Source organism: Dermochelys coriacea, chromosome 8 (assembly GCF_009764565.3).
Source record: "Dermochelys coriacea isolate rDerCor1 chromosome 8, rDerCor1.pri.v4, whole genome shotgun sequence".
Classification (NCBI taxonomy): domain Eukaryota; kingdom Metazoa; phylum Chordata; order Testudines; family Dermochelyidae; genus Dermochelys; species Dermochelys coriacea.
The window spans coordinates 72352485-72367346 of NC_050075.1; the positions used below are offsets into that span (position 1 = coordinate 72352485).

Here is a 14862-nt window from a genome sequence, read left to right on the forward strand (position 1 = left end):
AAGTTGTGTTGATCATACTTGAAAAACAAGATGCACACATAAGCGAACAGTGATATTTTCCAGGGGTATGGGATTTAGTAGCAGAATTCACAACACATGGTTGTGATTTATTAAAAATCTGATGCATGGAAATGCAAACCACTTCATTCCTCCCACAAGCCCCGCCCCCCATGAATTTGGTAATTTTTCATTAAAAAAGGGTTCTTGACAATTAAGTAAACTGTTGCTGTCCAAAGCTCCACAATGAAAAACAGAGGAGAATTTAACTGAAATGTCTTTAACAATTTATGTGACAATACAAAGGAAATGAAAGTAAAATAATATTCAAGATATCTGACACTGAACAATACAGACTAACACGGCTGCTACTCTGAAACCTGTCATAAAATGGATGCTAAGCAGTAGATCCCTAGTATTCTATTTTGTTATCACAGTAGTCAGATAAAAGCTCTTGGGCCAAATTCATGCTTGATCCAGTTCCATTGGTTTCAGTAGTATTGGACCAGCAATGAATCTGGCCCATTAGCATTAGACTCTTGGTCTGATTCTGATTCACTTAAGATTAGTGAGAGTTATGTCACTGACTTTAATAGGAGTAGAATCAAGCTCAGTTAGAGAGCGAGATTGCACTGGTAAAAAGGGATGAGAGTTCTTTTGGTTTGGGGGAGTATTGTTTTCATTTTTGAAGGTTGTGGGGGAGAGATTAGGGCCACATATTACCTTTAATTCACACTGGAACGCATGTTAATGTCAATGAGTTTTGCACACGGCTCGAGGATGGAATGTCACCTCTGGTAGTGTAAAACCCAGTAGCAGCAGTTGCTCAGATCTCTCTCTCAACTCTCTCCTCAGCCTTTTGGGAAGAGGCTTAAGCACTGAGAGTTAGAGAGAGAAAAGCGCAGTGCTGTAGGGCTGCTTATTGTGGTACCCATTTTAGAATGATAAAACAACATATGAATAGCAGGGGAGAAAGAGCAATCACAATCTGTATAATTTTTGGACCATTTCATAGATATATTTTACATACTCTTAATAAATACACACCAGTTAACTGGCAGCACCTGAGCCTATCCCTTATTCATTGTTCATTAGCAAATGTTCTTACTTCCAGAGAAGTATGATATTTAGGGGTTCTGATCTGTTATACACTGAATTTGCACAAGTGTTTCCTTACTGGATTTTTCTCAACATCTAGCTATAGACGTGGTATTTCCAGCCGCGTGTTCAAAAATCATGAATCATGCCAAAAAATAATTTGAAGAGCAACTAGCAAAAGAGACACAAACTAACAGCAAAAGTTTTTGTAAGTACATTGGAAGCAAGAAGCCTGCCAAACAATCAGTGAGGCCTACTGGATGATTGAGGTGCTAAAGGAGTACTATAGGAAGATAAGGCTGTTGCAGAGAAACTAAATGAATTCTTTGCGTTGGTCTTCACTGCAGAGGATGTAAGGGAGGTTCCACACTTCAGCCATTCTTTTTAGGTGACATCTGATGAACTGTCCCAGATTGAGGTGCGAATAAAGTAGATAAATTAACAAATTGATAAATTAAACAATAATAAGTCACTAGGACCAAATCGTATTCATCTTAGAGTTCTGAAGGAACTCAGATACGAAATTGCAGAACTACCAACTATGGTATGTTACCTATCACTGAAATCATCCTCTGTACCAGATGACTGGAGATAGCTATTTTCACACTGATTTTTAAAAAAGGATCCAGAGGTCCATTAAGCTGTAACTCTAATACCAGGCAAATTGGTTAAAACTATAGTAAATAACAGAATGAATAGAAACACAAATGATCGCAATATCTTTGGGAAGATTCAACACTGCTTTTGTAAAGGAAAATCATGCCTCACCAATCTGTTAGAGTTCTCTGAGGGTGTCAAGAAACGTGAACAAGGGTGATCTAGTGGATGTAATATACTTGTGTGACAGACTGTATCCCTAATAAGAAAAGGAATACTTGTGGCACCTTAGAGACTAACAAATTTATTAGAGCGTAAGCTTTCGTGAGTTACAGCTCACTTCATCGGATGCATTTGGTGGAAAATACAGGGGGGAGATTGATATACACACACAGAGAACATGAAACAATGGGTTTTATCATACACACTGTAAGGAGAGGTTTCATAGTAGCAGCCGTGTTAGTCTGTATTCGCAAAAAGAAAAGGAGTACTTGTGGCACCTTAGAGACTAACAAATTTATTAGAGCATAAGCTTTCGTGAGCTACAGCTCACTTCATGCATCCGATGAAGTGAGCTGTAGCTCACGAAAGCTTACGCTCTAATAAATTTGTTAGTCTCTAAGGTGCCAAAAGTACTCCTTTACTGTAAGGAGAGTGATCACTTAAGATAAGCCATCACCAGCAGCAGGAGTGGGGAAGGAGGAAAACCTTTCATGGTGACAAGCAAGGTAGGCTATTTCCAGCAGTTAACAAGAATATCTGAGGAACAGTGGTGGGTGGGGTGGAGGGGGAGAAATAACATGGGGAAATAGTTTTACTTTGTGTAATGACTCATCCATTCCCAGTCTCTGTTCAAACCTAAGTTAATTGTATCCAGTTTGCAAATTAATTCCAATTCAGCAGTCTCTCGTTGGAGTCTGTTTTTGAAGCTTTTTTGTTGAAGGATAGCCACTCTTAGGTCTGTAATTGAGTGACCGGAGACATTGAAGTGTTCTCCAACTGGTCTCAGCCTGGACCAGTGCACACAAGAGATCCACTTCCTGGACACTGTGGTGCTAATAAGCGATGGTCACATAAACACCACCCTATATCGGAAACCTACTGACCGCTATTCCTACCTACATGCCTCTAGCTTTCATCCAGATCATACCACATGATCCATTGTCTACAGCCAAGCTCTACGATATAACTGCATTTGCTCCAACCCCTCAGACAGAGACAAACACTGACAAGATCTCTATCATGCATTCCTACAACTACAATACCCACCTGCTGAAGTGAAGAAACAGATTGACAGAGCCAGAAGAGTACCCAGAAGTCAGAAGTACCCAGAGCCAGAAGAGTACCCAGTACTACAGGACAGGCCCAACAAAGAAAAGAACAGAACGCCACTAGCCATCACCTTCAGCCCCCAACTAAAACCTCTCCAACGCATCATCAAGGATCTACAACCTATCCTGAAGGACGACCCATCACTCTCACAGATCTTGGGAGACAGGCCAGTCCTTGCTTACAGACAGCCTCCCAATCTGAAGCAAATACTCACCAGCAACCACACACCACACAACAGAACCACTAACCCAGGAACCTATCCTTGCAACAAAGCCCGTTGCCAACTCTGTCCACATATCTATTCAGGGGACACCATCATAGGGCCTAATCACATCAGCCACACTATCAGAGGTTCGTTCACCTGCGCATCTACCAATGTGATATATGCCATCATGTGCCAGCATTGCCCTTCTGCCATGTACATTGGTCAAACTGGACAGTCTCTACGTAAAAGAATGAATGGACACAAATCAGATGTCAAGAATTATAACATTCAAAAACCAGTTGGAGAACACTTCAGTCTCTCCGGTCACTCGATTACAGACCTAAGAGTGGCTATCCTTCAACAAAAAAGCTTCAAAAACAGACTCCAACGAGAGACTGCTGAATTGGAATTAATTTGCAAACTGGATACAATTAACTTAGGCTTGAATAGAGACTGGGAATGGATGAGTCATTACACAAAGTAAAACTATTTCCCCATGTTATTTCCCCCCCCCCCCCCCACTGTTCCTCAGATATTCTTGTTAACTGCTGGAAATAGCCTAGCTTGCTTGTCACCATGAAAGGTTTTCCTCCTTTCCCCCCCCTGCTGCTGGTGATGGCTTATCTTAAATGATCACGCTCCTTACAGTGTGTATGATAAAACCCATTGTTTCATGTTCTCTGTGTGTGTATATAAATCTCCCCACTGTATTTTCCACCAAATGCATCCGATGAAGTGAGCTGTAACTCACGAAAGCTTATGCTCTAATAAATTTGTTAGTCTCTAAGGTGCCACAAGTACTCCTTTTCTTTTTGCGAATACAGACTAACACAGCTGCTACTCTGAAACCTGTATCCCTAATGTTTACCACTTTTACAAGACTATGATAAATTATGTACAAAGTATGCCTTGTGAGGTATTGTTTGAAAATTCACAGTTTGCTGATCATTATTGTCCTGGTAAAATATGCGTGGCAACCTTGTTTGTAAAGTTATAAGATTCTATTGTATGATATTATTAAGGCATATTCCAAATCTGAGGAAGCAGCACAAATCAAGTAACAGATTTTTTAGATAAAGGAAATGCAGTGGATCTAATTTACCTAGATTTCAGTAAGGCATTTGATACCGTGCCACATGGGGAATTATTAGTTAAATTGGAGAAGATGGGGATCAATATGAACATCAAAAGGTGGATAAGGAATTGGTTAAAGGGAAGACTGCAACAGGTCCTACTGAAAGGCGAACTGTCAGGTTGGAGGGAGGTTACCAGTGGAGTTCATCAGGGATCGGTTTTGGGACCAATCTTATTTAATCTTTTTATTATTGACCTTGGCACAGAAAGTGGGAGTGTGCTAATAAAGTTTGCAGATGATACCAAGCTGGGAGGTATTGCCAATTCAGGGAAGGATCGGGATATTATACAGGAGGATCTGGATGACCTTGTAAACTGGAGTAATAGTAATAGGATGAAATTTAATAGTGAGAAGTGTAAGGTTATGCATTTAGGGATTAATAAAAAGAATTTTAGTTATAAGTTGGGGACGCATCAATTAGAAGTAACGGAAGAGGAGAAGGACCTTGGAGTATTGGTTGATCATAGGATGACTATGAGCTGCCAATGTGATATGGCTGTGAAAAAAGCTAACACGGTTTTGGGATGCATCAGGAGAGGCATTTCCAGTAGGGATAAGGAGGTTTTAGTACCATTATAGAAGGCACTGGTGAGACCTCCCCTAGAATACTGTGTGCAGTTCTGGTCTCCCATGTTTAAAAAGGATGAATTCAAACTGGAGCAGGTACAGAGAAGGCCTACTAGGATGATCTGAGGAATGGAAAACTTGTCTTATGAAAGGAGACTTAAGGAGCTTGGCTTGTTTAGCCTAACTAAAAGAAGGTTGAGGGGAGATATGATTGCTCTCTATAAATATATCAGAGGGATAAATACAGGAGAGGGAGAGGAATTATTAAAGCTCAGCACCAATGTGGACACAAGAACAAATGGTCTTTAAACCATGGTTTAAGGACTTCAATAGCTCAGACATAGGTGAGGTTTTTCGTAGGAGTGGGTGGGTGAGATTCTGTGGCCTGCGCTGTGCAGGCGGTCGGACTAGATGATCAGAATGGTCCCTTCTGACCTTAGTATCTATGAATCTATGAAATCAGTTCCTCAGAGACGAAAGGCAAACTGATGCCTCAGTCAAGTGTCAACAAAATCAAGTGGACTTTCACTTGTTTAAGTGGCGATTCTTTGGCAGAAAAAAGGGTGCGAGTGAGTAATTTACATCTTGGCAAAGGAACAGACTGGTTGTCACCTGAACCCCAGGTGGAGAGGATCCTCAAAGAGGAGGAAAAGTAATAATAAATGAGGAACAGAGGCTCCAAATTACCTCTGTCCGCTCATCTCTACTCATGGCATCAACATTTGAAAGACAAAGGAAGCATAATTGAACTGGGGGAGTGGTTCTTGGCTGAAGTAATCCAGTCAGACTGCTGTAAGCATATGGTGAGAGAAACCTTTTACTTTAAGCTCACTTAGTTTGTTAAATTACGTATTAGTTTGCATTTTACCTTTTTATTTCTTTGTAACCAGTTCTGACTTTTGTGCCTCATTAATTGTAATCACTTAAAAGCTATCTTTCTGTAGCTAATAAACTTTTGTTTTATCTAAACCAGTGTGTGCTTAGATTGAAGTGTTTGGAAATTTCATTTGAAATAACAAGGTTTGTGCATATCATTTTCTATTAATGAAACAATAGACTTTCTGTGAGCTTGTATTGTCAAGGAGGGTACTGGAGAATACATGATGCACATTTCTGGGGACATGTCTGGGACTGGGAATTTGCTGGTGTCACTCTGCAATATAATTCAGGAGTGGGTGGCTAGAAGCACTGATATAAATCAGATAGAAGCAGTTTACATGTTAGAGGTTGTCCGTGAGCCTGGCCAGGAGTGGTTGCTCTCACACCAAAGCAGAGTAAAAGCACCCCATATTGGAGAATTGAGGGGACACAGCTGTTCACCAGTCCTGGGTAATGTTGTAACTTGGACTTTCAGTAAACATTTGACAAGACCCTTCACCACAGGCTCTTAAGCAAAGTAAGCAGTCATGGGATAATAAGCAGTCCTGGGGCATCCTCTCATGGATCAGTAACTGATTAAAAGATGGGAAACAAAGGATAGGACTAAATGGTCAGTTTTCTTAGTGGAGAGAAGTAAATAGCAGGGTCCCCCAAGAATCTGTACTGGGACCAGTGCCATTCAGCATATTCATAAATGATTTGGAAAAAGGCATCAACAGTGAAGAGGCAACTGTCCTGCCCCCCCACCCCCAATTCTTTTTTTCAAATTGGGAAATAGAGCAAAATCAACTCTTTTTCCCGTGAACAGTTTCAGTTTTTATGAGTCAGTACTTTCTGATGAAAAAATGTTTTGCTCGATTTTTTTTATGCTATATAATTACTAATTATTTTACAATTACATACATCAATTATCTAATGATTTTAAAAGTTAATGTATTAGAGAGTATTTTATTAATCTAAGTGTTTCCTCTTTAGATATAAAAGTCAAGACTTTTATTGAAAATGTCGTGTTATTTCATTCAATTTGGATTAAAAATAACTTCCTAACTGCCATGCCATCTAAATCCATTTTCTCTGCTACCCAGCTGCACAGAAATGGAAAGACATCTTTTGCAATCTTTTGGTTTAATTGTGAAGTCTCTCTACTTTATTGCATACTGCTGTTGTAACTATATGTTATTAATGAACATAAATAAATAAATAAAGACCAATAAGAACTTGCAGGTTCCAGAAAATAAATCAAGAACAACCACTGATGATGATGTACAAATGTGCTCAGGGCAGATGTGCAATTTTGGTACTTATGCCCCTTCCTAATTGATTAAACTGACTGGTTAGCATTGTGGTGTTATTTTCAGATGCAAGGTGGTTTGGTAAGGCCCCTCGTTTGGTAAAACTGTTGGTATTTTGAAGGTTTTTAAGACTGTTTGTCCTGCTTAACTCTTGTTTTTTAATCTTTGAAGTTTTCTAAATGATCTGCTTAAAATTGTATGTATTAGGTTTACCAGAGCCAAACAAGGATAGTATATTCCAAGGACTGAAAATGGACCAAGGTTTCTACACATCTAAAGACTTTCTACCACTGGTAGCAATGGCAAGTAAACCAGGTGTGTGTATATATAATACATCATTTTAAACATGTTCAATAGATGGTTAGCAATTATATTAGTAGTTAGTGGAGTTCCACAGTACACAGACACTTGTACAGTGGTAAATCCAATAAAGGGGCATGTGTAAATGCAGAAGGATGTATGGTTTAGATTGTTGTGTCACAACCCTCTTAGGGATGATAAAAGACAATCAGGGAGGCTCAAGTCATTGAATATTTGATATTCAATTCTACAACAAAGAAAATGAAATAAAGTTAGAGCATGAGTGTGAGATAGATATTATAAATTGCTATAAATAATTATATACTAAATTATAAATATTAACATCAAATTATATTTGGATAATGACATAGGCTTATCATGATTATCACTGATATATTTTATGCACTTTTCTAGTAAATGTAAGTGGTCATGAAAACTTTTGAGGTTAAATAAGTGGTTGCCAGCTTGAAAACTTGAGAAACATTAGTCTATATAGATTATGGGTTGTGTTATGCCTTTTTAAACATTAAGAATTGTCCTCTTTAAAAATAAAATCACACACTGCTTGACTGTGTGTGTCAGTATATGACCGTGTGTTAGTCAAATGATTATTTCTATATTCTTATATACAGTACAATCTGTATACAATAGTTATGCCATTATCACCTACCAGAATGGATCAGTTCAATGTGCTCTACATGGAACTGCACCTGAAGACCATTCAGAAAGTTCACATGATGTTGAATGTGGTTGCCTGCTTACTTAACACAGTTCCCCACAAACATCTTGCACAAATTGTCTGTTGCAGGGACTTTATTTTCTGCTTATAAAAGTGAAATTTTATGTTAACCCTTTTTAGTACAACGTGGAAGTGTTGCAGAAAGAAAGATTTATCCCTTCTTTATTCCATTCCTCATCTGCAATGTTAAATAGGTTACTTTTGTCCATTTTCTTAAGCTGAAAATAAATTTAAAAACAAAAATGGGCGGAGGAGGAAATCGTTGAGAAGGACTTTGCTAAAATAGATGTGATGGAGAACTATAAAGCTATAAAACATTTCTTGATTTAATAAAAATAAAACCATATAAAAATAAAAACCACTACCTTGAAACAGTCATAAAATACACAGATTTATTTTCTAAAATACAATATAGAACTAGTATCCTTAAAGTTACTCACATACATATGTGTTTGCAAGTTCATTAAAAATGCCATCTCTCATTGAGATTGTATTTGCTAGAAGATAAAATGAATTTTATTTGATTTATTCTAAAAAGACTAAGTATAAATTTTGAGGAAACAGACCAGTGTCTCAGATCACTATAAAATACTGTCATCAATACTCTCCAGGTATTTGGTATCCTACATTAATAAATGTATCTGTTTTACATACAGTACATTGCTTTTTCTGGTGCCTGTCCAAGGCTCTAAGCGCTTCATGGTATTTAAAACACAGAATTTGAAAATAATATTTAGTCACCTAACACAATTTTTTTTCTTATTTCCAAGATGACAATTCTCCAGTGATTAGACTCCCCTACAATACATATATTTTCTCCCAATTTGCAACACTCCCCCTAAACTCTTTCAATTTTCAGCTCCATTGCTTATGAATTTATATTCCCTCAAATTGGTTCCAAGAAATAGGCCTCCACATTAAAATAATTGTTTGCAATATATAAATATCTACACATGCCCCCTATTTAAACCCCCAATCCTGCAAAGATTTATACATGTGAGTATCCCCATTAACATTTTAGGCCCCAATCCTACAAGTCATTACGTGTGGGCAGATCCTGCACCCACGTGGAGTCATTTGCAGGATTGGGGCCTTATCTGGGAGAGAAACCAAGATCTGAAAGGCATTGTAACTAAACTTTAGTTCATTTGAAGTGGTATTTCTAGGCATGTTGGAATGGTGTCATAGACATGCATTGCACTGTCTTCTTCTCATATTGTGCTTGTAAAATAAAGGAGTTCATTTTCCATTGCTGTCAATCTACCACCTTTCATCAGACTGAATTCACTTTGGAGATAAATTCTTTTGGAGATAAATTATTCTAGACAGAAATAGATATAGTAAAGTAATCAAAGCCCCAAGCCAAAGCCACATGGAAAAATGACCAAGTCTTGCAGTATGTGGTACCGTTTCCAAGTGGAGAGGGTTTTGCGGATCAGAATATCTTTGGGTTTTTTTTGTGAATTTAAATTTAAAGAATTATTTTCTTGAAAGAAATGGATATTTGTGCTTCTGCACCCTTGCTGTAAAAATTCACAACTGGTATAGCACAAAGTTCAGACTTAGAGAGCACTGATTATATGGTCAGCACAAATTCTTCTGAATGAAACCATCACCAACTCATTGAGATTGTAGCTTAATATTATTTATGCTATAATTTTAAAAATTACTGTAATTTGTCTAATCAGCAGTTAGTTACATTTAAACTGATGCTAAAGTGCAATCCAATATATGGAGCATATGCATTTTAGTTTTACTTAATCTCTTATAAGTGAATTATCAAATAGAGCACCCTGGATAATGAATACTTAGAAAATCCTAATTCTCTCTGTTTCTTTTTGCAAATAAAGTCTATAGAAAACCAATATAGATTAAGCACTTAGTTAAGAACAAGGTACCCTAGAAATTATTGTAAGAATAATAATCTTACTGCATTGTGTTCAGCTGCCATAGGGAATGGCTTATGAGAACCATGCCATAATCAGGATATATTCAGAGTCTTTTATAAAAGTTACTTAATTCTGGTGGCTAAGAGACCAATATTATTAAATTATCAGATGGGGAAATAAACAAATCAAAAGCTGTAAGAAAAATACAGAGTGTCACTCGTTATAACTATAAATATTTTTTTTACTTAGGAGAATAATGAATCTGATGAAATTAGTCAAAAGTTTAATTTTTGAGTGATGACCTCAAATTGATTGAATCCAGTATGACAGAGCCTACATTCTTAAAAATGTATTGTAGTTTATAACCCTCCATGATGGGCAGGCACTGCTGCTAAGGGTACTGGCTATGAAATTATATATATATGAGCATATCTTAAAAGTGGGAATAAAACTGTCTTTCAATGAAGCAGAATAATTTGATAGTGACACTCCATGCTCGAAAACTGCAAGATGCAATTTTACACTGCTTTGAGTATAAGTATCTTTTGAGTTGTCATGCAGAAATTGTTCACTACTTGAAAATGGGGTTTTCTTTTCATCATTCAGGAATGTGTGCCTGTCACTCTCCATTGCCATTGATACAGGGAACTGTAATTGTACTTGGAGCAGGAGACACTGCTTTTGATTGTGCAACATCTGCTTTACGCTGTGGAGCTCGCCGTGTATTTGTGGTCTTCAGAAAGGGATTCACTAATATCAGGGCTGTCCCCGAGGAGGTAAAACTGAACAATCAGAATGTTTTTGTAGTAGTAATAAGACTGATTTTATGAGATTATTTTATGAGATGGAACGATGATTATCAAGTTGGGCCCAACTTGTGCAAAGTACTTAAAACACTGTAACATAAGGTTTAATTCATCAAAATGAAATTGAAATTTGTAAATGTTTATTCAAAGTCTGAGGCTCATTTTATGTTGTGTCTGTGTCAAATTATGCCCTCAGTTATGCTTGTGCAATTCTCCATGAAGTCAATGAAAGTTGCTCTTGCGTATCTGAGGGCAAATTTTGGTCCTTTGTTTATAAACTATAAAATATTTAGAAATGTTTAAACACACATATGCACCTGAGATATCAAATGATGAGGTGTACCTTTATCATTGTGGGCCATTCTAGTGTTACTGGTGAGTTTTCAGGAATCTGATTTCCCAAAAAAGTTGCACTTCTGGGACATACTTAATGAATCGCAATGATCCAGACAACTGCTAGGAACTTATAAAGACATGTAAAAAGGTTCTTTATGTGTTGAATGCCTATCAAAGGCTTGGTGAGCGATGGCATTCAGCATATATTTCTATACTTAACTTGATTTTGATAAACATATTTTATTAAGAAACATTTTTCATTCGTCTTCAATTATTAGATTTTGGTGGTCTTATTTGATTATAATTTATGTGGCACATACTTTGGATTGTTGCATAATTTATACTAATGAGACATGTAATGTACCTCAGTCATGGAATTTATGTGAAATTGATCCTGTCTTTTTAAGAGAAAGTGTACATATTTGGAGACGTAATAGCTACACAAAGGGGATGACGGTACACAATAAGCAATGTAATATCTCAATGTGCATAATTTAATTCTGTTTTCCTTGCTGTAAAGGAATCACTCAAGTTGGGATGGGGGATTCTTGAAATAAATACATAAATAAATAAAGTTTATTGAGATAAAATGTAGTTCATGTACTGATCTGTTTTTCAGTTCATCAGTATTCAGACTCCCATGATCTCTTTGTGAGTGTATGTGAAAATCTTTCAGAGTAGCAGCCGTGTTAGTCTGTATTAGCAAAAAAATAAGGAGTACTTGTGGCACCTTAGAGACTAACAAATTTATTAGAGCATAAGCTTTCGTGAGCTACAGCTCACGGCATCCGATGAAGTGAGCTGTAGCTCACGAAAGCTTATGCTCTAATAAATTTGTTAGTCTCTAAGGTGCCACAAGTACTCCTTTTCTTTTTGTGAAAATCTTTGTATTTTTAAAGTTGTCATTCATAAAGTCTCTAATTATACCTATTAACTAAATCACACTACAGATTAGAAATTAATAAAGTAAAAATTGCCCCTAATCAAGCATAGCCATTATTGAGGTTTCAAACACTGCTAGATGCTGAAATGCTGTAGAATATCACAGGTATGGAAGAGATTATTTGTCATATAATCATGTAGGGCCAAATCCCAGCTGGAGAATTTCAAATATACTATCTATATTTAAGAAAGACGGGGGAGGGGAAAAATAATGTGGGAAACTACAGGCTCATTAATTGGCCTCAATTGTATGCAAGGTCTTAGAACAAATTTTGAAAGAGGTAGTAATTAAAAGGTACAAAGGTAAATGGTAATTGGTATAAAATAAAACAAGGTTTGACAAAGGTAGATCGTGCCAGACCAGCCTAATCAATTTTCTAAGCATAGCAAATGCAGTAGTTCTAAACTACCTGGATTTCAATAAAGCATTTGATATAGTTCCACATGGGAAATTATTAATTAAATTAGTGAAGTTGGTGATTAATATGAGAATCCAGAGATGATGGGTAAGGAACTGGTTAAAGGGGAGACTACTGCTGGTAAACCTGAAAGGTGAATTATCAGGCTGGAGAGAGGTTCCAGCAGAGTTCCTTAGGGATCAGTCTTGGGGCCAATCTTACTTAATATTTTTGTTTATGACCTTGGTACAAAAAGTGGGAGTGAGGTAATAGAATTTGCTGATGACACAAAGCACTGGAATAGCATACAAGCAGATTTGAATGACCTTGAAAACTGGAATAATAGAAAGGGGATGAAGTTTAATTGTGCAAAGTGCAAGGTCATACACTTAGCAAAAATTCCAGTTGATAATATCTATAAGCTAGAGACAAATTATTTTTTCAGAGGAAAATTTAGTTTGTTTTTGACAAAACCCTACCCCCACCCCCAATTTATGACCACTTCTACCTAGCATTCAGTGCAGGCCTACTCCCCATCTAGGCTGCAGTCAGTACTGAATCTGTGCTCACCTAGACCTGTCCTTAAAAGACCAACACACCTTGTTATGTAGGGTAATTCCATTGACATCAAAGGAACCACACCAGTCTAAATGCAGAGTAACAGAGGAGAAAATATGAAAAATTAATACTCTTCGCCATTGGTGGATATGCTGATCCACTCAATATCATTGGAGACTTTGGAGTAAGTATCAAGAATAGACCATAGCTCTACACAACAATATATTTTGCTAGATATGGAATATATGCAAACTTCATAAATCAAAATCTTTTTATGAAGACATCATCATCTTTGTATGACTTTTCTTTTTCCACAGATGGAACTTGCAAAAGAAGAAAAGTGTGAATTTCTTCCTTTCCTCTCACCTCGGAAGCTTGTAGTGAAAGGTGGACGAATTGTTGCTATGGAATTTGTTCGAACTGAGCAAGTTGAAGCTGGACACTGGATTGAAGATGAGGATCAGATTGTCCGTTTGAAAACAGATGTGGTGATCAGTGCCTTTGGTTCAGTTTTAGGTGACCCTAAAGGTAATGCTCAGCTGTAATATGCTATATAACAGTCTGTTATTATTTTAGTACTATTACTATTTACAGTTTGGGAACTTTGGCTTTCCTCTCCTAAATTTTGTCCTCAATTACAACTGGATAAGTGGGTTGTGGGAGGGTGGAATTGGGCTCTTAAGTCTAAATGTTCAAAACTGAGAAGTAATTTGGGCTGGATGCCTCCGTTTTTGTTTGCACAACTTGCGACATTTTAAAGAGACCCAGTTTTTAGAAAGTGTTGAGCACCTGCCTTGTGATCTGTCTCTTTTATGGTATTTCAAGTTGAGTACTCAAAATAACTAATCACTTGAAGGCACCTTTGCATGTAAGTTATGGAGTGCTGCGTTAGAATGTGTGAGAATATTATTGTGGAACATAGTCCGTAAATTATAACAGAGTAAAAGAGATCGATCCAAAATCCAGTCTTTGGTATTTCTAAGGCACCACTCAGTGTGGTATCTAGCCAAGAGATATTTGCAGATCATCAACCTTTCCAAGTGCAGTTAATTTTGGAAAAGTGATCCTTTAGTGAATGACATTACAGCATTCCATTTTGAGGCTTAATCTTAAATGGTTCTTAGCCATTGCAAGTCTGCCTATTTTCCCCCCAACATCTTACAGATTTAGGTACTTATTCTGTATAAGTAACTTCCTTGTCAAATTAATTCAGTCTGCAAGAGAAAATTTAAAATACACTAGGTGCCATAATTGCAAATTCAAGAGGTTGTCTGAAAATCAAGCTGCGTTCTGACTGCTTCATATATCACTGAAAAAGAAGGAATATGGAAACAGAATGTAAATGGGCAATTCTGTTCTTAATGCAAGAAGAAATTAATACAGCTTGCCTATCCACAGCTATATAGGCTCTATAGTCTTCATCTTGACATTAGCAAACTAAGCAGATATAACTAAAGATGGGTCTGACCCAAAACTCAAGATCCAAACACCCCTCACAAATGAGATGTAGATGCAAATGTTACAGTGCATACCCATCTATAACTGAAAGACATTTGCAGTAGTATGATGTTATTTTCTCTTTTTCTCACTGTAATCATTCCTTAAAAAGAACTATGGGCTGCTGTGATGGGATGGATGGATGCTCTCTGTATTGCTCAGGACTGGGCAGGGATCCCAGCTGTTTCACACATACACTCCTTAAGGACTTGAGGCTGAAAAATCAAGAGCTGAAAACTGATGGAAGAAGCTTGGCTTCTCTTTGAACAGATTGAAAGGATTCTAAGCTCCTTAA

At 37.2% G+C, this 14862-nt stretch overlaps 1 protein-coding gene across 2 annotated transcripts in view; it reads left to right on the top strand.

Moving 5' to 3' along the window:
* DPYD (dihydropyrimidine dehydrogenase) overlaps positions 1–14862 on the top strand; it is a 542721-nt gene that overhangs the window by 257954 nt on the left and 269905 nt on the right. For both annotated transcript variants that reach the window (XM_038414838.2, XM_038414842.2), the window contains exons 9-11: positions 7310–7417; positions 10637–10806; positions 13388–13598. In XM_038414838.2, coding sequence (XP_038270766.1) covers positions 7310–7417; positions 10637–10806; positions 13388–13598 — 489 coding nt within the window. The remainder of the gene's footprint in view (positions 1–7309; positions 7418–10636; positions 10807–13387; positions 13599–14862) is intronic.